Source organism: Propithecus coquereli, unplaced genomic scaffold (assembly GCF_000956105.1).
Source record: "Propithecus coquereli isolate 6110/MARCELLA unplaced genomic scaffold, Pcoq_1.0 Scaffold10, whole genome shotgun sequence".
NCBI classification, from domain to species: Eukaryota; Metazoa; Chordata; class Mammalia; order Primates; family Indriidae; genus Propithecus; species Propithecus coquereli.
In genome coordinates, this window is record NW_012133858.1 from 18,305,473 (window position 1) to 18,325,702 (window position 20,230).

Sequence of the window (20,230 nt, forward strand, 5' to 3'; positions counted from 1 at the left end):
TGGGGATCCAGAATACAATTTATCAAAGGGCTAGGAGTCCCTTGGTGTTTTGGGAATTTCTGTTTTGGGGCAGGTACACAAACCTTCCTGGGAAGATTCTTAGAGCCTTACTTTTTAAGAAGAGAATGTCTATTTGCAGAAAAACAACTCCTGGGAGGAAAACTACCTTCCCCACTTCTACATAGGGCAAGGTTTTATTCTGGAAGCGAGGGGAGATGGCCCTTCTTTAATCCTACCAGCAAAATGATTATTGCTAGGTAAGCAGGCTAGTTGAAGGGGGACTCAACTTATCTAATCATACTTAACCTGAGGTGTAAAATCCAAGGCATGGGGAATGCTATGGACTGAACTGTTTCCCCTGCAAACTCATGTTAAACCCCTAACTCCCAATGACTGTATCTGGAGATAGGATCTTTGGGAGGTAATTAAGGTTAAATGAGGTCATAAGGGTGGGGCCCTAATCCAATAAGACTGTGACTTTATAAAAAGAGCAAGATCTCTCTTCCTCTAGCTCTCTCTCTGCCATATGAAGACACAGCGCGAAGGTGGCTATCTGTAAGCCAGGAAGAGAGCCCTTACCAGGAACTGAATCAGTAGAACCTTGATCTTAGACTTCCCAGCCTCCAGAACTGAGAAATACATTTCTGTTGTTTAAGCCATCCAGTCTGTGGTATTTTGTTATAACAGCCCAAGCAGACTAACACAGCGAGATCCACTAGAAACCAATAAAATTAACCACAAAACAGCATGGCCATCCCTCACAAACTGCCCACTGTATTCTCAATTGTAACCTCGAATCTGTATTTACACTCCTCATCTTGAAGTTCCTGTGAAATGAATTCTTATGAACTAGGATCTGCTGTGTATGATCAACTGCCAAAATGTGGCAATGGGAAAACATGAACACAGTGAGTTCAAATTTCCCTGTAAGGTGACTGTCGGAGAGTGACTTGTGGTTGAATATTGGGTGTTTGCAAACTTGGGATTTTTCCCCATTACACTAAAAGCAGTCGTGTGTTTGTTGGTTTTACCTCTGTCTTCGTGGAAATTCAACTTCACTATCTACTTCCCCTTCTTCCTCTTCTGAGGAGTCATCTCCACTCTGAGAAGAACAAAGGAGAAAAAGTTTATTTTACTGTCTCTCTCTCACCCCCACCTCCCACTACCTGTAAAGGATTTAATTATCACCAAAAAGCACTGAGTAGTAGTTGCTGAATGTCATCTTTATTTTTTATTTTTTAGAGACAGAGTCTCATCCTGTTGTCTAGGCTGGTCACAGACGCCCAGGCTTAAGCAATCCTCCCGTCTCAGCATACTAAGTAGCTGGGCCTATAGGCATGAGCCACTGTGCCTAGCTCCTGAATGTCATTTGTAAACATATATACCCTCATTCATTCATTTAGCAACTTTTCTTGGGTGCCCATGATGACAGACCCCGTATTAGATGCTGGAAGACATGTGGAACGGAGCCAAACTTTATCCTTGCCTTCAGGGAGGTGAAAGCTCCATGGAAAGTGTCCAGAGGTGAGTGATGGAGAGGGAAACTGGAGAGGACGTCTTGGATTTGGGGACAATCTCTCGTAATCATTGCCACTAGTGGTTCCAGGTTCTGTCACAGAGATTTCACCAAGAAGTGATCTTTTGATTCTTTAAAGGCCAACAACCACTTTTTTCCCTTTTTATACACCAATTACTTTTCCACTAATATTATAGTTATACTAAAACATACATTCTTTGAGGGTCAGACCGTATTGTGTTTGTATTGTATTCCTCACTCTCCCATCAATGCAACACTGCATACAAAATAGGTGCTTATCCCCATAAATATTTACAGTTATTATTTGCCCATTAAAAGAAGGCACTTAATGCATTTTTATTGAGTGAGCACATTTGCAGCAATAAGGGAGCTCTGGCTGGGCCACCTGAGGTCCTGTGATTGCTGGGGCTCTATGTTTGATCTGGAAGGCTGGGTAAGTGACCCAGCAAGAAGATGATCTTCTCTTATAGAGAAGATCTCATCTCCATCAAGGGCATAAGAGCAGCCACATGTAAGACCAACTGTCCTTAACCATAGTGTCATATTACACTGGATTACCCAATCTCTTATGAGGTGGGTAATTGGTCCAAGTAACTATAGCAAAGACTGAGGATAATGTCCCTTTTTAAAAGTCAGTTCTAAAATATCATGACTCTTACTCATTTGTAATCTGATGTGGTTTTAAAAATTTATTTATTTATTTTTAGAGACAGGGTCTCATTATGTTGTCCAGGCTACAGTGCAGGGGCTATTCACAGGCGCAATCATAGCTCACTGCAGCCTCGAACTCCCAGACTCAAGCGATCCTCCTGCCTCAGCCTCCTGTGCCACTGTGCCCAGCTGATATGTTTCTTTGAATAGGAAAGACAGGGAAGGAGTTATCCTGACTGCTGAGATGAGCAGTTACCCTAGGAATACCTGTGGGAGTGTGTCTTGATAAAAAGAAGTTGAGCTGCTCTGTGGGAGTGAGGTTCTAATGAAGCCAAATGTACAAAGTATGTGCTCTGTGGCCTGTAGACCCACAGATGGCATCAAAATGGCATCAGGATGGTTCAAAGATACATGTTATTTGGGGGAGACTGGGGAATGGGATGAGGGTATGGGGTTTCTTTTTGGGGTGATGAAAATGTTTTAAAATAGATTGTGGTGATCATTGCATAATATTGTAGATATAAGGCATTGAATTGTACACTTTAAATGGAAGGACTATATGGTATGTGAATCATATCTTAATAAAGTTGTTACCAAAAAATACATGTTACTGGCCATAGGGGTAGGGGGAGCTAAGAATGGATTAGCCCAAGTCAACTGCACAATTTGAAACACAATTTAATCTCTGGGAATGCTTAGTCAGCATAGTAGCAGCAGCGTATGTTGAGGAAGAAATACAGTTCTGAGACAGTAGCCCTCAGCTTCAACTTCTTGTCTACTAAATGTCCAGTTGACCAAACATACTCATGTACATTTCATACCCTTTCATTCCTTCAACTAAATTCCTGATGAACAATGATGATCATATGAAACAATACTTAGAATTGGGTGGGTGTCTACCATGTTCTAAATACTTTTCATTCATAATCTTATTTTTTTAACTCATTAGCAAAATGAGCTAATATTTTTGGAAGGGTGCTATGTTCCAGGTCCTGTTCTAAAAGCTTATATGTATTAACTCATTTAATCCTCACATCAACCAGTGAGGCAAAGTCCAATATCAGACCCGTTTTATAGGCAAGAAAACGGAAGTTCATAGAGGTACTGAGTGGAAGAGAGCTGTGGTTTGAATTAAGATCCATCTGACTCCCAAGCTCATGATCTTTCTATGGCAGTCTGCCTCTCAGCTGATAAACCCCAGGCAACTGGTGGATAAACAGGAGAGAACAGGTTTCAATGACTAAGAACTGGCTGGGTCATGATGGTTATTGATTAAAGCAATGTTTTCCAAAGTATATTGTGAAGAAAGCTAGTTCCATGGTGGATTAACAGGCTTTATTTTTTAAAGGCTGTATGGTCAAATAGCCAAGGGAAATGCTGGATTAAACAAGGATACTGCATGATTTCTTAAAGCCTACGATTTGTTAATGTGCACTAAGAATCTGCAAGAGAGGACAGAGAACATTATGTTTCTCAAACTCATTTTATCATGGAATCCTTACTTCTTGCAACATCCCTCAGGACTTAGAGTTTCTAGGGTAGTGTTTCCAAACTATCTTGATTACATATCTCCAATATATGGTTGGTTATCTATTTATACATTATATACATTTGGATCCATACCCCAGTTCCGTAGTTCCTAAAGTGTACTCCCTAGTCCATCACTTAAGCAGTTTCAGAAGAAAGCATTTAAAGTAAAAGAAACATCTACTTATGTTTTTGTTATCTCATCCTTTTACAAAACACATACTTTTTACGTATGCTTTATAATGTATATAGCATGGCAGGCTCTGATATACTTTGAAGGCAGTGACACAGACTACTCTTGTCATCATACTTTACCTTCTGAAGAGGCCTTGTTTTTCGAGGTAGCACTGGGGGAGTGATGTGATGAGGGGTGCCAAGGGATGACGCAGACCTGCAGCTGTTGAATCCATTTTCTTCCATTTTCTGAGAACCCTGGGCATTTTCTGAGAGGGGATTGTGTGCTGGTGACTTGGAAAGGTCGGGGCTCCTCCCCACTGGCTCAGTAGAGGATGTGTCCAAGGACCCAGACTGTTCTGGCCTGCACTGGAGGCAGGGGTCATAGGGGCCAGCGTGGCCTCTGTCTGGCTCAGGACTTCTCCAGCAATCTGCCACCATAGCTGTGGAGATGAGGTCAGGGCTCGAACCAGGCATCTGTCTCTGAGCGTGGTTGCTGAGTGGGCTTCGCAGGGCTGCTGCTGGGCCAAAGTACCTCAGGTTGTTAGCGCAGGTTGCAATGTCCTGGCCGTGCATGTTGAGTCTGGGATGGTGACTCTGAGACACGGCAGGAGGGGGTTGCTGGTATTGCTGCTGCGGAAGATTATGGTGATGGAGAGAAGGGTATTGGGATTGAGCCTGGTGTAGGTGAGTAGGATGGTGTGAGTTTTCCTGGGCTGGCTGGTTTTTCAGGATTGCTGCAAAGTCACTATGGCTGCCTCTGCTATTCCCCCGGCGGTGACGAGGTTTGCATCGATACCGGCTCTTGCTGCTTGAGGTGGACATTTTGGGACTTCCGGACAAAGGGGATGCCGTGGGAGCCACTTCTGTACTAGGGATGCCTTCAGATCTCAACAGATCTGGCCTGGGAGAAAAGTACAGGTTTAGTTTTAAACACATAAAAACACATTCGAGTTTGGGGAAATGTTCCCAAGCCTTAAAATACACATACCCTTTGAATCAGCAGTCACATATATAGGGATTTATCCAATGGAGATAACATATGTGCAACAAAAATGTATGTTTGATGATGTTATGTTACAGTATTGTTTAACATAGTAGAAAATAATATAATGTCCACTTATAGAGGAGTCCATAATTCCTTCTAGATTTTATTCTGTGCCTCATCAGCGTAGGTACTCATCCTCTTTATTTTTATTTGATATATTTTTTTTGAGAGAGATCTCACTCTGTCACCCAGGCTGGAGTGCAGTGGCATGATCATAACTTGCTGTAACCTCCAATTCCTGGGCTCAAGTGATCCTCCCACCTTAGCTTCCTGAGTAGCTGGGACTATAGGTGTGTGCCATTACGCCTGGCTAATTTTTCTATTTTTTTGTAGAGACGGGGTCTTGCTATGTTGCTTGGGCTAGTCTCAACTCCTGGCCTCAAGTGATCCTTCTGCCTTGGCCTCCTAAAGTCTTGGGATTACAGGTATGAGTCGCTGTGCTCAGCCTCAATCCTCTTTAAATTCTATTCTACAGGTTTCTTGATCTCTTCCTCATTACCCTAGCTGTTAGCTTGGTACCAATATGCTAAGGTATGGGCATAGATGTCTGTTAATCATCAGAAATCTGTCTGATGATGGATCTGGGCAGATCTCCCAAGGGATAAAGGAAAGAGGTCTGGTATTAGAGGAGGAAACCTCAGGTCAATTAGGTGAGAGGCTAAGTTCAGAGACTTTGGCCTAGACATGGTCTCCTTAAGGGCTAGGAATATGTGCTGCCCATTTTTGTATGTGATGGACCCTAGTAAGGTGCCAGTAAATTTTGAAGGAAGGAAAAGAGGGGAGGGGTCAGAGAAGGGGGAAATAGTAGAGAGCCCAGGAGGTTGAGCAGAGGCAGCAAGAAGAGGGCTAGTAAGGAGTGACACTGGCATTTGTCTTTGATCCTAAAAGGAGGATGTCCTTTCATATCCCTGTTTTCAAACGCCTGTTGGGCCAGTCACTAAGATCATGGGCATGAGGAAGCCAGAGGCCGGAAGGTAAACCTTGCCCACACTGACTCCAAGGCCCATAGGTAAACAATAAATAGTTTCTCAACTGCCGTACTGATTCAGGGCAGAGCCTCTGGGATTACTAGGAAGAACCACTACTTTCTTCTTACCAGCAGTAGGAAGTAGCTTTACCCTTCTTTGGGACCAGACAGACACAAATCAGCAGGAGATTTTAGAGCTGGAGGGTTCAAACTTTTTTTTTTTTTTTTTTTTGAGACAGAGTCTCACTGTGTTGCCCGGGCTAGAGTGCCATGGCGTCAGCCTAGCTCACAGCAACTTCAAATTCCTGGGCTCAAGCGATCCTCCTGCCTCAGCCTCCCGAGTAGCTGGGACTACAGGCATGCGCCACCATGCCCGGCTAATTTTTTCTATATATTTTTAGTTGTCCAATTAATTTCTTTCTAATTTTAGTAGAGACGGGGTCTCACTCTTGCTCAGGCTGGTTTCAAACTCCTGAGCTCAAACAATCCGCCCGCCTCGGCCTCCTAGAGAGCTAGGATTACAGGCATGAGCCACCGCACCCGGCCCAAACTTTTTTGTTTTTTAACAACAGAATTCTTTTCTCAAATTAATTATTATTAGAAACCCAGCATATAAAACAGATATAGTGGAACTGGTTGGCAGGGGGGTGAGCAGAAGCCCCTCCCTGCAGGGCTCCCCCTCCTCACCCTTTCTACCCCTGCAGTGGCCTCTGAGACACCTCTGTGCAAGCCATTGGGTATTCTAGACCTTGCCTGGAAACCACAGATACAGTCCTGCCTCCACCATATGCGACGAAGAACCCAAAACCCAGCCAGAGTGGCTCATGGTCTCATAGCTCATTAGTGGTAGAATCCAGACAAAAAGTCTCTCCTAGTTTTCAGCCTAGCTTATTGGACAGTCAGAATACAAAGTTGAAGGCACATACAAATCACTTGGGGAGATTATAAAAGTGAAGATTTTGATTTAGTAGGTCTGGGGAGGGGGCTAAGAGCCTACAATTTTAATAAGCTCTCAGAAGTTGCTAAATTAAGGACCACACTTTGAATAGCCAGAACTCACAAGAAATACGTAGGTATCAGGCAGCTGGAGATGCGTTTTTCTTCTTTTATAGGAAAAGTACAGTTAAAGGCTTGTCTAGCACAGAATTTTCAGGTTTTATGGGTTTGTGATAAGGTGGGTAGGATATTGTGCTGCTATCAGGAGCTTCCTGTTCCAGATTCAAAAATCTACGGTTAGTTGGCCAACTTATGCTGCAGAAAATACTTGGTTCCTATTATTACTATAACCATTTTATAGGTAAGGACACCAAGGATCAGAGGTCAGTTGACTTGTGTCCATCACAAAGCTAGTAAATGACAGAACTTGTAACTTGAACCCAAGTCTTTTGACTCCAAGGCATAGTTCTTTCCCCGTTTCAAGCTTCTCCTTCTGGGGTATTTAGGCTACCTTACTGGACTATACTCACTTGTGACAGGCTTGGAAGATCTGTAATTGAACTCGACACGCTTCAATTTAGTGTTTAGTCCCTAACTAAACACAAGCTGAAACCTAGGCTTAAGGATGCCGAATGGTTTCTCCTCTCTGATCCCCTCCAAAGTCTCTGGACATCTCACTTGGTAATCATTGGACTCTCCAAATAATCTGAAACTTAAATCCTTCAAGGAACCAATGGTACAACTCTTTGCAGTGTGCCTTCCTTGTGTTCAGCTAGTTTATTTACTCAGTGTCTACTGGTGGTGTCAAACTCTCTCAAACATTTCTCGCAGCTAAAATAAAAGTAAACATGAGCTCATATATTGAAAAGTTAAATAGTTCTATTTTCTCCCCCCAGTGTTCTTGGTTTTAACTGTAGGCAGAATTCAAGGGGGAGACAGCAGGCAGACTCTGTCCCTAATTAGTAAAACAAAAGAAAAGAGGAGTTGGGATTCCCCCCTGAGGGTGGTGCCAGGTGCCATCTGAAAAAAGTTGCTCAGAATTTGACCAGAAGATGATTAGGGGCAGTTAATAAAAGCAAAATTGGATTAATCCATGTAGTTACTCATTAGTAGTTTAGGTTTATATTGGTCATGCTATGGTAGAATGGCCACCATTCTGATAGCCTTCTAATACATTCTCGGTTTGTGTTTTCTCATTTCCTTTATTCTTACTACAGTTAGCTCACGTATCACTACTAGGTCTACACCCCAGGTTTAGGGACATTTCTTTCCTTTACATTAACTCAGCTAGGATAGAACCAATTCTGTGTTATTTGGAAGGAATGAAACTCCACAGAGTTTGGTAATAAAAAAATCAGCGGCAACGAATGTCAAGATTAAACTAATATAAGGCAAATGTGTAGGAAAACGGGAAAGTGCCATCTTTTTTACTATTCAAAAATTCATTTTTTGATTTGATGGGTAATTTCACATGTTATCTTACTTAAACTTCACAAAAATCCCCTGCAGGGGTGAGATGAGAGAAACTATATGGTTAGATATAGGTAATTATCCAAGCTCCAGCTTCTGTTTTTGGTGGTGAGTTTGTAGGCACTTATTACATTATTAAAGAGAACTACTTAAATGTATAAACAAAAGAGGGTCATGCATGGACCACTGTGTCATAAATCAAGAATTATGATTAACTCAGTTCTGTGTCCTAGAGTTCATAAAAATAAAAAGAAATCTCGTGTGCTACAATTATACCATTTTACCCATGAGCACACTGGGGTTGAAAGAAGTCAAGCCACACAGCTTACAGGGCAGGGCCGGGATTTGAATCCTGGTCTGTCTGGCCTCCAGTTTATTTCTCTTTCCACCATTCCACGCTAAGATAATACATATCTATGCCTCAGATAGTAAAGGCTAGATCCCTGGAGTCCATCACGCACCCTCTCTTTCATCTAGAACCGAGTGTGCTAATGATGAGCTACAGAAGTGGCCACATCCACCATCCTGTGAGAGTGGATTTTTAGGGGGCTATTTTCCCATTCATCTGAGTATCACATTAGTGCGGGTGTCTCACCGTTTGGTCTGCATCCCAGGTTTGTGAGGCACACTTTTCCTTTTCATAAGTTTCTCCATGGCATTGGGGTGGATTATTGGACGGACAGGGTGTCGTTTGTAGGTCCCAGGATACTTCTTTTCCACTGCTTGCTCACGCCTGGAGAAAGAAAGAAAAAGTCACATCTCGGTCACTGCGGAAAGGATGGGCAAAATGTTTTCACAGATTAATTCTATCCATGGATTCTGGCCACAGTTAAGAAAAATAGGTATTTGGATAACAAGGCTGCTATTCAGGTTAAAAAAATAAACCAAGATACCAAATTCAAACGAGCCTGACTTCATTCTGCCCTTTAGCTCATGAATTTAGATGCTGACACCGACTTTCCCTTTTCCAGCAAAATACAACGGCAGAAGTCCTGCTTATTTTCAGTAGCTGCTGTTTTGGTCAGGACCCCAGAGTTTTCTTGCCACCATTAGGAATTCCTTAAGCCACGTTCAGGGGCCAATTTATTTCCCCAGGGGGCGATAAAGTTCCTCTTATCCATTCCAAGCTCCTCCTGAAATGAGGGCCCCTCCTCTGAGCTATGCAACAGGAGGAAGTGCAAATGCCCGTCAAGTGCACGTTCCCCTATAACTTGCTCTGCAGCGAGTCCACTAACATGTCCACCTCACCGGGGCAGGCACCTCACAGCACATCCCTTAAAGAATGTTGAATGACTGAATAAAATATCTGCCAGTTCCAAGTAGCAACAACATGGAAGAATAGTACATTTCTGCTGATTGAGAGACTCAAATCAGTAAGGACAGACACTGGTCTGGATACATACTTAATGAGCTCCTTCTCCCGCATTTCTAGCTGCAGCATGATGGCACTCAGTTCCATGTACAGATTATTAGCCCGCTCAAGCTTTCTCTCATAGTGTTCACGAATATCCAAAGCATGCCTATCAAAGAAAACACAGGATCAGCAGGCCAACTAACCTGGGGGAGAACAAAGGTCAGCTCAATGAAATAAGAAACAGGTGGTTTATCACACAAGCATTTGCCCAAGGGCCCCTGTTTTTAACGCTCCCTTGTCCAATGCGAGGACTCAGACAAGATGGAGTGGGAGATGGGAAATCTAAGCTCCCCACTTGATTTATCCTTAAGGGTCCATCCACCCATCTAGAATAGCCAAGAGGGCCACAAACAAAATCTGAGTGTGATTTGTGTATAATCTGTAGCCTTCAGCTTCGTAGTGTTGGCAGTATTTCAATAAGAATACAATATAATACACGCACATGTTAATGGAAATATGCAGTTAAAATCAACACCATGGTCACTCATTTAAGCTTATCTATGGCACAGATTCTGATACAGTGGTTGCTATGGTCTGAACGTTTGTGTCCCCCAAATTCACATGTTGAAACCTAACACCGAAGGTGATGGTATTAAGAAGTGGGGCCTTTGGGAGGTGATTATGTCATTAAGGTTCTACCCTTAAGAATTGGTTTAGTTCCCTTATTGAAAAAAAGAGGCTTGAGGGAACTTTTTTGCCCTTCTGCACATGAAGACACAATGAGCTACCATCTATGAGAAATGGGCCCTCAACAGACATGGAATCTGCTGGTGCCTTAATCTTGGACTTCCCAGCTGCCAGAACTGTGAGCAATAAATTTCTGTTCTTTATAAATTATCCAGTCTAAGGTTTGTTATAGCAGCTGGAACTAACTAGGATGTGACTATCTGTGAACATGCCTTTTATCCCTTGGATCATAGGCATCTTAAAGCTAGGGACTGAATCTTATAAATTTCTGTCCTTCCATGGCACCTAGGACAGTGACTGAATGAACAAATAGCATTGCTCCAGGAATCTTTGTTGCAGAGACATAATAAAAGAGGATAACAGAGTTGGGAGGAGAGGATAAGAGATATAAAGAAGGGTTAATTTTCAGGGAAACTTTTAAAGAGCATAACAATAAAAAAGCAGAGGTGAGAGGTGTACAGAAAGTGAAATGCTGTTTCACAAAGAGGGTTTTTGCTAATATCTGAAGACCTGGGGATGAGAGGAGGTGGAGAAGGAAAGATCAGCTGACCTGAGTTCCTCTCTGCGCCTTCGAATCAGTTCTTCATCTAATCGGTGTATACAAGTTCCTTCGCTTTTGATCTTCTCAAAATGCTTTTTCACCTCTTCTCTCCATTCAGCCTGGGTGAGGACAAATTAGATTTTGTTAATACTCTAGGAGTTTTTCTTTCTTTCTTTCAGACAGAGTCTCACTCTGTTATCCCTGCTAGAGTGCAGTGGTGTCATCATAGCTCACTGCAGCCTCAAACTCCTGAGCTCAAGCGAACCTCCTGCCTTGGCCTCCCAGAGTGCTAGGATTATAGGCATGATCCACCGTCCAGCCATAACACTCTAGGAGTTTCAATCCCTGATATACCCATGTATAACATGTACAAAATAATCACGTATAAGATTTTTTCCTGCATACTTCTACCAAACAGCCTTATTCAGAATAGATGTCCGGGGCTGGGCATGGTGGCTCATGTCTGTAATACTAGCACTCTGGGAGGCCGAGGTGGGAGGCTTGCTTGAGATCAGGAGTTCGAGACCAGCCTCAGCAAGAGTGAGACACTTTCTCTACTAAAAATAGAAAGAAATTAGCTGGCCAACTAAAAATAGAAAGAAAAAAAAAATTAGCTGGGCATGGTGGCACACACCTATAGTCCCAGCTACTTATGCCATGGCACTCTAGCCCGGGCAACAAAGCAAGACTCTGTTTCAAAAAACAAACAAACAAACAAACAAAAAAACCCTACAAAAACCCACAGAATAGATGTCCAATAAATATTTGTTGATTGATAGCAAAATGTCTCATGCTACTGTATCCACATGCCCTATCCCATATTCTACATTTCTACTCCAATATATGATACTGTCTTTTCCCCAGTTTTCCTGCAGCACTGGCCACCAGAAACATCACAGCTAGCATACTGGCCATCATTTCTGGAACAAAAGACCTCAATTTAAGTCAAGACGGTGGTAGAGATAGCCTGGCCAGAAAGAAAAAGCTCTGATGACCACATGGATACATGGATGTATCTGTGAGAATATGAACATCTTTACAATTGGCACCAGAATTCCTCCTAGGCTTTGTTTAGGAAACTATCTTGAGAAAATATTTAGCGTAGGAGACACTGGGGGCATTAGCAGCAGGAGATGGGAATAAAAATATAGGAAACTATCCAGGATTTTGGAGTTGAAGGAAAGAACAGAATAAAGAGAAGAATAAGGAGGAGGACAGAGAGTACAGCCAAGCAATTTAGTTGTCTGAAAAATTTTTTAGGATAGAGATGGATGTCTAACATGTGATATAAATTGTTTAAAATTTAAACTTCTTCCAATTTCATAAACCTTCAATAAAGTCTCTGACATTCACCTTGGCTTTAGATGAGTGTTTTTATTTATTTGTTTTGTTTTGTTTTTAGAAATTAAGGAAGGGTGCTGAATTTCACATTTGATCAATGCCAGGACAAAAATAGAGGAGCAACCATAAGGCAGCAGGGGTGGGGGCCAAGAATTTTAGGAAGGCAGGGCCACAGTGGTCATGAAACTATAGTTCTCCCAAGAATTTACAGAAGTATTAGAAAGGACATTGGACTTTCCACAGGGCATGGAATTTTAAACCAATTTTAGGGAAAGAAAACTTCTGTTAGAATATGGTCTATAGGCAGTTTCTAGAAAAACCGCTAAAAGAAGTTTCCTCATATTATGAATAGACTACCATCCCAAGGAGCTAATGAGATTAGGATAATTTCCAGTGAAGGCTAGATGTATAACTAAATGTCTCTAATTGTGTAATCTTCTCCTAAAACTATTTTATTACCTTTAGATTCATGTTATAAAGTATCTTCCTGTATGATATTATAGTTCTATTTTTAATTTGGTGAGGAACCTCCATACTGTTTTCCATATTAGCCGCACCATTTTGCATTCCCACCAACAGTGTACAAGTGTTCCCATTTCTTTACATCCTTGCCAACACTTGTCTTTTTTTTTTTTAATAACAATCCTAGCAATTCTATTTCTGGGTATTTATCCAAAAGAACTGAAATCAGGATCTCAAAGAGATACTAGCACCCCCAAGTTCATTGCACTATTCACAATAGTCAAGATGTAGAAATAACTTAAATATCTATCAATTGATGAATGGATAAAGAAAATGTATATACATATAAGAAAATATTATTCAGCCTTAAAAAAGGAGGAAATTCTCCATTATGTAATGACATGAATAAACCTTGAGGACATTATGCTCAGTGAAATAAGTCAGTTTACAGAAGAACAAATATTGTATGATTCTGCTTGTATGAGGTATCTAAAATAGTCAATCCCATAGAAGCAGAAAGTAGAATGATGGTTGCTAGGGGCAGGGGAAATGGGGAGCTGCTAATCAATCGGTATACAGTTTCACTTATGCAGGATGAATACGTTCCAGAGATAGATAAGCTATACAACGTTGTGCCTACAGTTAACAAGAGGCACATATACTACACACTTAAAATGTGTTAAGAGGGTAGAACTCATGTTAAGTATTGTTGCCACAATAAAAAAAAAATTATCTTTCTGGATCATGGAAGAAGCTATTCTTAAGTAATTGTGGGTTTAAAGAACATTTTCCCCAAATTAGCTGTTTCTCATCTATTTTTATGAAGGAAATTATATTTTAATTATGGATAAAATGATTGTCCTCCTTATCTGTTTATAATGTGCTAGATTTTCATATGTTGTTCATTGGTGATAACAACTGGAGATAAGTTTCTGCCAGTTGGTTGACTTTCAGGCACCAAACCTGCCCAACAGTCATCACAAAGTGAAGTTCCAGAATACACTACCCCATCATTTGATAATCATCTTTGACAGCAACTAAGCAGTAAATGAAGGTGTGGTTGAGGCATAGGTAATGCTGTTCTCTTAATCATCAGATTGAAGTCATGGAGTAGGAAGAGTAGCTTTAAGAGGCCAAAGAATGACAAGCGAATGTTGTTGACCAAAGAAGGATAAGGGAGAGGGTCAGATTTGGTCCTTAAGGGACCCTCTTTTGTGTAAAAACATGTCAGTGGATCCTAGTACAATACTTCAAGGACCAAGAAAAGGAATACCTCCCTCTGGTGGTAAAGAATCAAATATCACAGATCATGTTTTTTTTTTTTTTAATTCTAGAGGAAATAAGCCTTCTGAAATCTAGTTTATGGTTATGGGAAACTTAGAAACTTCTGAAGATTAAAATCTATAAGAAAGTAGATTTCCAAAAAGAATTTCCCACTGATCAAGACAAAACAGAATGTGTGGGAAAATACCAGGTACTAATAATGTGTTTTCCCCAAGGCATCGTGTTCTTGGTAGATGTTAATCTGGAGTTCTATCACGTATACTTATAATCTTTATGTAATAGGAGTTCCAATATGAGCTTAATCTGCAATTCAGACATGTCTGGGCATATCTGAAGAAATGGAGGGTTGGTGGGTGTGAAGCCAATTTGCACAGAGACTGAGGCGCCTCCGAGAGAACATGCCATGAAGGTAGGAAGAATCCTGCGTGAGCTTGATCTATAACAGCCACTGTCATAGGAGTGAGGAGGCATTTCCAATTGTTTCACTAAAATACCTGAAACACACTGGGCCATAACCAGCATTGCTCTGTTATCATTCATAAAGCAGAACTCAATAGGGAAAGGGACAGTTCACTGCCTAAACAGAACAACATGCAGCTTTGGAATCTTGAGAACTCCAGAGCTTCCGCTGCATCAGGAGATGGCAGCTCCCAGAGGGTGACGGCAGTGCGCTGCGGATATGGCAGCATCCAATGGATGCCAACTGGGGACTACAGCCTTTTAGCAGCAAATAGTGATGGCTAACCAACAAAGCAATACCCAGCAGATGCTAGGGGAGGAGACTGCTGTGTCTAGCCAGAGTCAGTGGAAAGCAGAGAAGTTAATACGAGGCTATTTGAGATCCCCACTCTTTACCTGGGATTCCCAAAGTGCCTGTGTAGGGGGTGAAGGAGTAGGGGAGTGCTTAACCAGGTACTTAAGTCCTGTGTAAGCAGGTAAGGGAAAAATCCAGTGAAACTTGGGTTATTTATTTATTTTTTTTGAGACAGAGTCTCACTCTGTTGCCCTGGCTAGAGTGAGTGCTGTGGCGTTAGCCTGGCTCACAGCAACCTCAAACTCCTGGGCTCAAGCAATCCTCCTGCCTCAGCCTCCTGAGTAGCTGGGACTACAGGCATGCGCCACCATGCCCGGCTAATTTATTCTATATATTTTTAGTTGTCCAGATAATTTCTTTCTATTTTTTTTTAGTAGAGACGGGGTCTCGCTCTTGCTCAGGCTGGTCTCGAACTCCTGAGCTCAAACAATCCGCCCACCTCGGCCTCCCAGAGTGCTAGGATTACAGGTGAGAGCCACCGTGCCCGGCTGAAACTTGGGTTATTATCATTAGTAATATCCTCTTTATGTCCCAGAAAAGACCTGGGAGAGTCCATAACATTTAGAAAGCTTTTTATCTTTTCCAGTCTCCCAGTTACTCAATCACTAGACTAAAGCTGTTGCATCCAAAACTTGCTTGTTTTATCTCCCATAATACAGTAGTCCCCCTTTATCCACGGTTTGGCTTTCTACAATTTTAGTTACCTGTGGTCAACCACACTGGAAGGTGTTAGGCTCTGCCCTCACGAACAGGATAAATGCCATTATGAATAGGCCCGAGGGAGCTTGTTCACCTTTCTGCCATGTAAGAACACGGTGAGAAGGCGGCATCTATGAACAAGAACTCAGGCCCTCACCAGACATCAAATATGCCAGTGCCTTGGACTTGATCTTGGACTTCCTAGTCTCCAGAACTATAAGAAATAAATTTCTGTTTGACAAATAAGCCACCCACTATTTGGTATTTTGTTGTAGCAGCCTGAACTGACTAAGACAGATGCCCAATGTACTAAGTTTTCTACTCCTCTCATATGCCCTCCTCTCCTGTCTTCTCTACTCTCACTTCATTTCCGATTCTTGCCCTAAGACAACCTTTCTGAGTTCAATTTTAATGCTCCATGCTATGAGTATCTTGAAAATAAAGATGAGATGGTTTAAGTGAAGGACCAACCGTGGTTACTTAGTTGTCCTGCTCAGTGCTTCGCACATGGTAGGTTCTCAGAAAATGTACTGGCTTCAGAAATAATATTTTTGGAGCACTTAAGTAATATCTGTTTAGAACATGAAGTTTTCCAAATATATACAGTTATACTGACTGGCTCAATGGTTTGTGACTTAGTACTCTCACCCAAAGTTGCTTTTCAAAACTGTGGTATGTATCGTTTTATTATAAAGGAAGAAGACTGTGATTGCAACCATATCCTACAGATTGAAAATTTCCTAGAGAGTACTCACTGTTATTCTCTTTCATTTTACAAATGGGTTAAGTCTTTTTCTACATAATAACAGAAGAAGGTATTTGAAAGATTTCTTACCCAGTGCCCCATTCCCACATGTACTTGAACAGATAGGCAATAGTTTTTTTTTTTTTTTTAACAAAAAAACAAAGGGTCTTGCTCTGTTGCCCAGGCTGGAGTGCAGTGGTGCAATCAAAGCTCACTAGAACCTTGAACTCCTGGGCTCAAGCAATCCTCCTGCCTCAGCCTGCCATGTAGCTAAGACTACAGGCACGCGCTACCACACCTGGCTAATTTTTAATTTTTTTGTAAAGACAGGGTCTCGCGTGATCCTCCCACCTCAGCCTCCCAAAGTGCTGGGATTACAGGTGTGAGCCACCGTGCCTAGCCACAATAGTTTTACTAGTTCTAAAGGCATCTATATGAATGCCTATCAAAGAACATAGCAAATGTCAGAATTCAACCTCCTACATCCTCTTATTTTCTCTAAAAGCAAACACTTTACTTACATAATAATTTCTAAGAAACACTGAAAAACTATAGGGGTAAGCCTGACTATTTAAAGATACAGTTGCGGGGAGAGCTAAGTTTTGGATCATAGAGAGATTGTTAGAACTCTGGGTAACAGGACAAGAGTCTCTGATTTACCACTCCTTAGAAACTGCAAAAAAAAGTATGCCTTTATTAAGATATTCCTCGACATCTAATGGTCAGTGTATCTCCCTGTTTATCAGATACCAGAGAAGCAAGTATCCCAAGCCTCTGGTGGAGGCAGGTAGTAAAGCATATTTGAGGACTTTTTCCACTCCCAGGGACGGTGCTCCTCTTAAAGACACTTTCCTGGTAGGTAAACTCACCACCCATTGGGGAAGGGGGCTATGAGAAGCAGGTTGAAACACCAGTTGATAATAAAATGTCTTTTCTGAGAATAGATCTTTGAAATGATACTGGAAGTCAGTGGGCAGATGCAATTCACTTTACAAAAATTTATATCAGAAACACAATAGCATTCAGTGAGACAAAGCTATATGAGAAATAAGAAATTAGGTAATACTATAGTTAAATTCTATAAGCATAAAGCTATAATTTAGGATCATCATGTTTATTTCAAAAGTCCTATTTCCTTCCCTTTTGATACTGCCTGGGTCTGGAGGGGATAAGGATCTTGTGTGTACTCATCTCCCACCACTCCCTATCCCTTATGATAGTGGTTAGATGACCAATTCTTAAGACATTTACAGCATTTTAATTTAGTAGCCATGAAATTCTTCCCCTCTCCAGATTCATGCCCTTACAATATGCTGTTGCAGATTCTCTCATCAAGAGGGGCAGCTTCTTTCTTAATGCTTAGAATCTGGGTTGGCCTGTGACTTGCTTTTGGCCAATGGGACATTAGCAGCCATAATGAAACATAGGCTTGAAAATCACTTGTGCATTGAGGTTGGCTCTCTTGCTGCACCTGTTACCCTGGAACACCATGTGAACACGTCCACGCGAGCCTGCTAAAGGACAGGAGGACACATGGAAGAGAACTGAGGTGCTCTAGCTAATAGCCAGCCAATCAGCAGACTTGTGAATGAGGCCTTCTAGGACCAGCCAGCCTCCCAGCTGACCTGGCAACTAACGACAAACACATGAGTGAGCCCAGTCAAAGCTGGCAGAATTGTCCAGCCCAAATTGCCAACTCACAGAATCGTGAGCTAAATAAATGCTTTTTGTTTTAAGCCATAAGTTTTGGGATAGTTTGTAGTACAGTAGAGGCTAACAGATACATTAAATTACATTTTATTCGGAGCTACTAGATAGCACGCTTAGAGAAAAAGTTCTCTCTGGGTCTATCATGGGCTCTTTCTGGTATTTAACTTCCCGCCTCTGTACTTCAGCTTTTCTACTTCAAAGAAAACAATACTTTCACGTATGTCAGCAGTAAGTCTAATTCAAATGTATGTATGTTATGGTTTTCATATCTTCTTTTCCTCTTTTCTCTTCAACAATTTCACCGGAACCCACAATAAGGATGAAATTCTGATACATGTTCTTTTCAAATGAGTTAATAATATTAGTGCTTTAAAAACTCTAAAATGTCATGTGTGTGAAGTATCATATTTATTGTTCCATAATGAATAGAGTTATGTAATTGTTATAACAACAGAATGGCCCCCTTCTAAGAGTGACTCTTTCTCATTTTGAGTTCCTTAACTGTCTGTTCAGTAGCACCTGGTAGAAAGTTTCCCAACTTACCTGAGACTTGAAGTAAGTTTCTTGTGGGGTGGCAAGTACATCTGCAGACGCGATGTCTAAGTGCATGAGCGTCTGCCGGAAAGAAGGTCGGTTGCGAGGTTTACTTTGCCTAAAAGTAAAAAAGACAGTTTGTGCATTTCAGAAATTGGGTGCAGGAGGATCAAGATTTTATTCTACTTTATGGAAAATATTTTTTACTATGAAATGTCTATATCTCAAAATAGCTATATCTGAGTATAACTGGCTGTACTCTGTTACACTCAGTACAGTTTAACTGAACTGTATCTCAGCACAGTTTTGATGTACTGAAGAGCAAAAGGAAAATGTAATTATGAGATACCTCTAATGATGGGAAATCTAGGAATAGTGACCTATTGACAATAGTCCATTAGGATTGGCAAAGAAAGAATAGCTATCATTTACTAAGGCCTATTATTTTGAGATAATCTATCAAATTATTTATAAATTTGAATTAATTATAACAAGTCAACTCTATGATTGGGCATTGTCTCCATTTTACAGATGAGAAAACTGATACTTGGATGACATGCCCAAAATTGCACAGAGAGAAAAGGACAGAGAGCTGGTATTGGTACCCAAGATCCTCAAACTCCAAGGCTTCTAGTTTTTCTACCACCAGGAGATTTGCCCCAAATACACATTAGAGACTTCTCTGCTGTTTTAGAGACAATATTCTTACCATGTCTGTTTCATAAGGATTTTGAATCCATCTGGGCAAGTGGAAGGAACTGGAAGGTGTAGGCTATTGCTTCCAACACCCCAAATAATGGCTGAAGAATCTACATCTTTGTAAGGGATCTCTCCTGTCAGCAGCTCCCACAGGACCACTCCAAAAGACCTACAGTAGTACCAGGAACATGTACAGAAGACATTTCAGAAATATTGACTTATATTTTAGTTCTTTATTAATTTTAATGAAATCAGTACATATTCCCAGTTTTAAAATTCCAATACCGCTATAAGAAAAGCAGAAGCATCCAGGAAAACTCAGAAAAAGAAAATCACTGTGGGGTAACCAAGATAACCAGATATTAAGATATATTATAAGGCCTCAGTAGTAAACTCTGGTACATGAATAGACAGCCAGACTAATGGACTGGACTAGAAACCCAGAAATAGACCAAATACATATAGGAATTCAATATATGATCGCAAATCCATGGGAAAAAATTGATTAGTCAATAAATGCTGTTGGAACAATTGGGGAAAATAATTAAATCTATACATCACCATACATCAAGATAAGTTCTAAATGAATCAAAGGTTTAAATGTAAAAAATAACATCATAAAAACCCTCGAAGAAAACATGTGGAATTAAAAAATAATAATTATCTTGGAGCGATGAAGCCTTTTAATTTAATTTAATTTTTTAAGCAACTGGTAACTGGTTGTGAGATGAAGGCTTTTAAAACTATGAAATCTAGAAGCCATAAGAGATTGAGAAATTAAACTGCATTAAAAAATCTGGCATGAAAAAATCATAAGCAAAAAAATCTGGCATGAAAAAAATTATAAGTAAAACAATAAAATGTGAAAAGTATCTATGATTTACACAAAAGACTAATCTCCTTAATATAAAAAACACTCTTATAAATTGATAAGAATAAAGATCAGAAAACTAAGCCAAGAATATGAATAGTTCACAAATAAGAAATTAC

General features: G+C 40.9%; 1 protein-coding gene across 1 annotated transcript in view; it reads right to left on the bottom strand.

Annotated features, from left to right (window-relative positions):
* Nucleotides 1-20,230, bottom strand: part of MAP3K13 (mitogen-activated protein kinase kinase kinase 13) — a 42,485-nt gene that overhangs the window by 4,023 nt on the left and 18,232 nt on the right. Inside the window, exons 5-11 of the mRNA XM_012642396.1 lie at nt 19,251-19,409; nt 18,551-18,659; nt 10,962-11,071; nt 9,714-9,830; nt 8,906-9,043; nt 4,031-4,793; nt 1,032-1,102 (exon numbers count right to left, since the gene is read on the bottom strand). Of these exons, the coding sequence (XP_012497850.1) occupies nt 1,032-1,102; nt 4,031-4,793; nt 8,906-9,043; nt 9,714-9,830; nt 10,962-11,071; nt 18,551-18,659; nt 19,251-19,409 (1,467 nt within the window). The remainder of the gene's footprint in view (nt 1-1,031; nt 1,103-4,030; nt 4,794-8,905; nt 9,044-9,713; nt 9,831-10,961; nt 11,072-18,550; nt 18,660-19,250; nt 19,410-20,230) is intronic.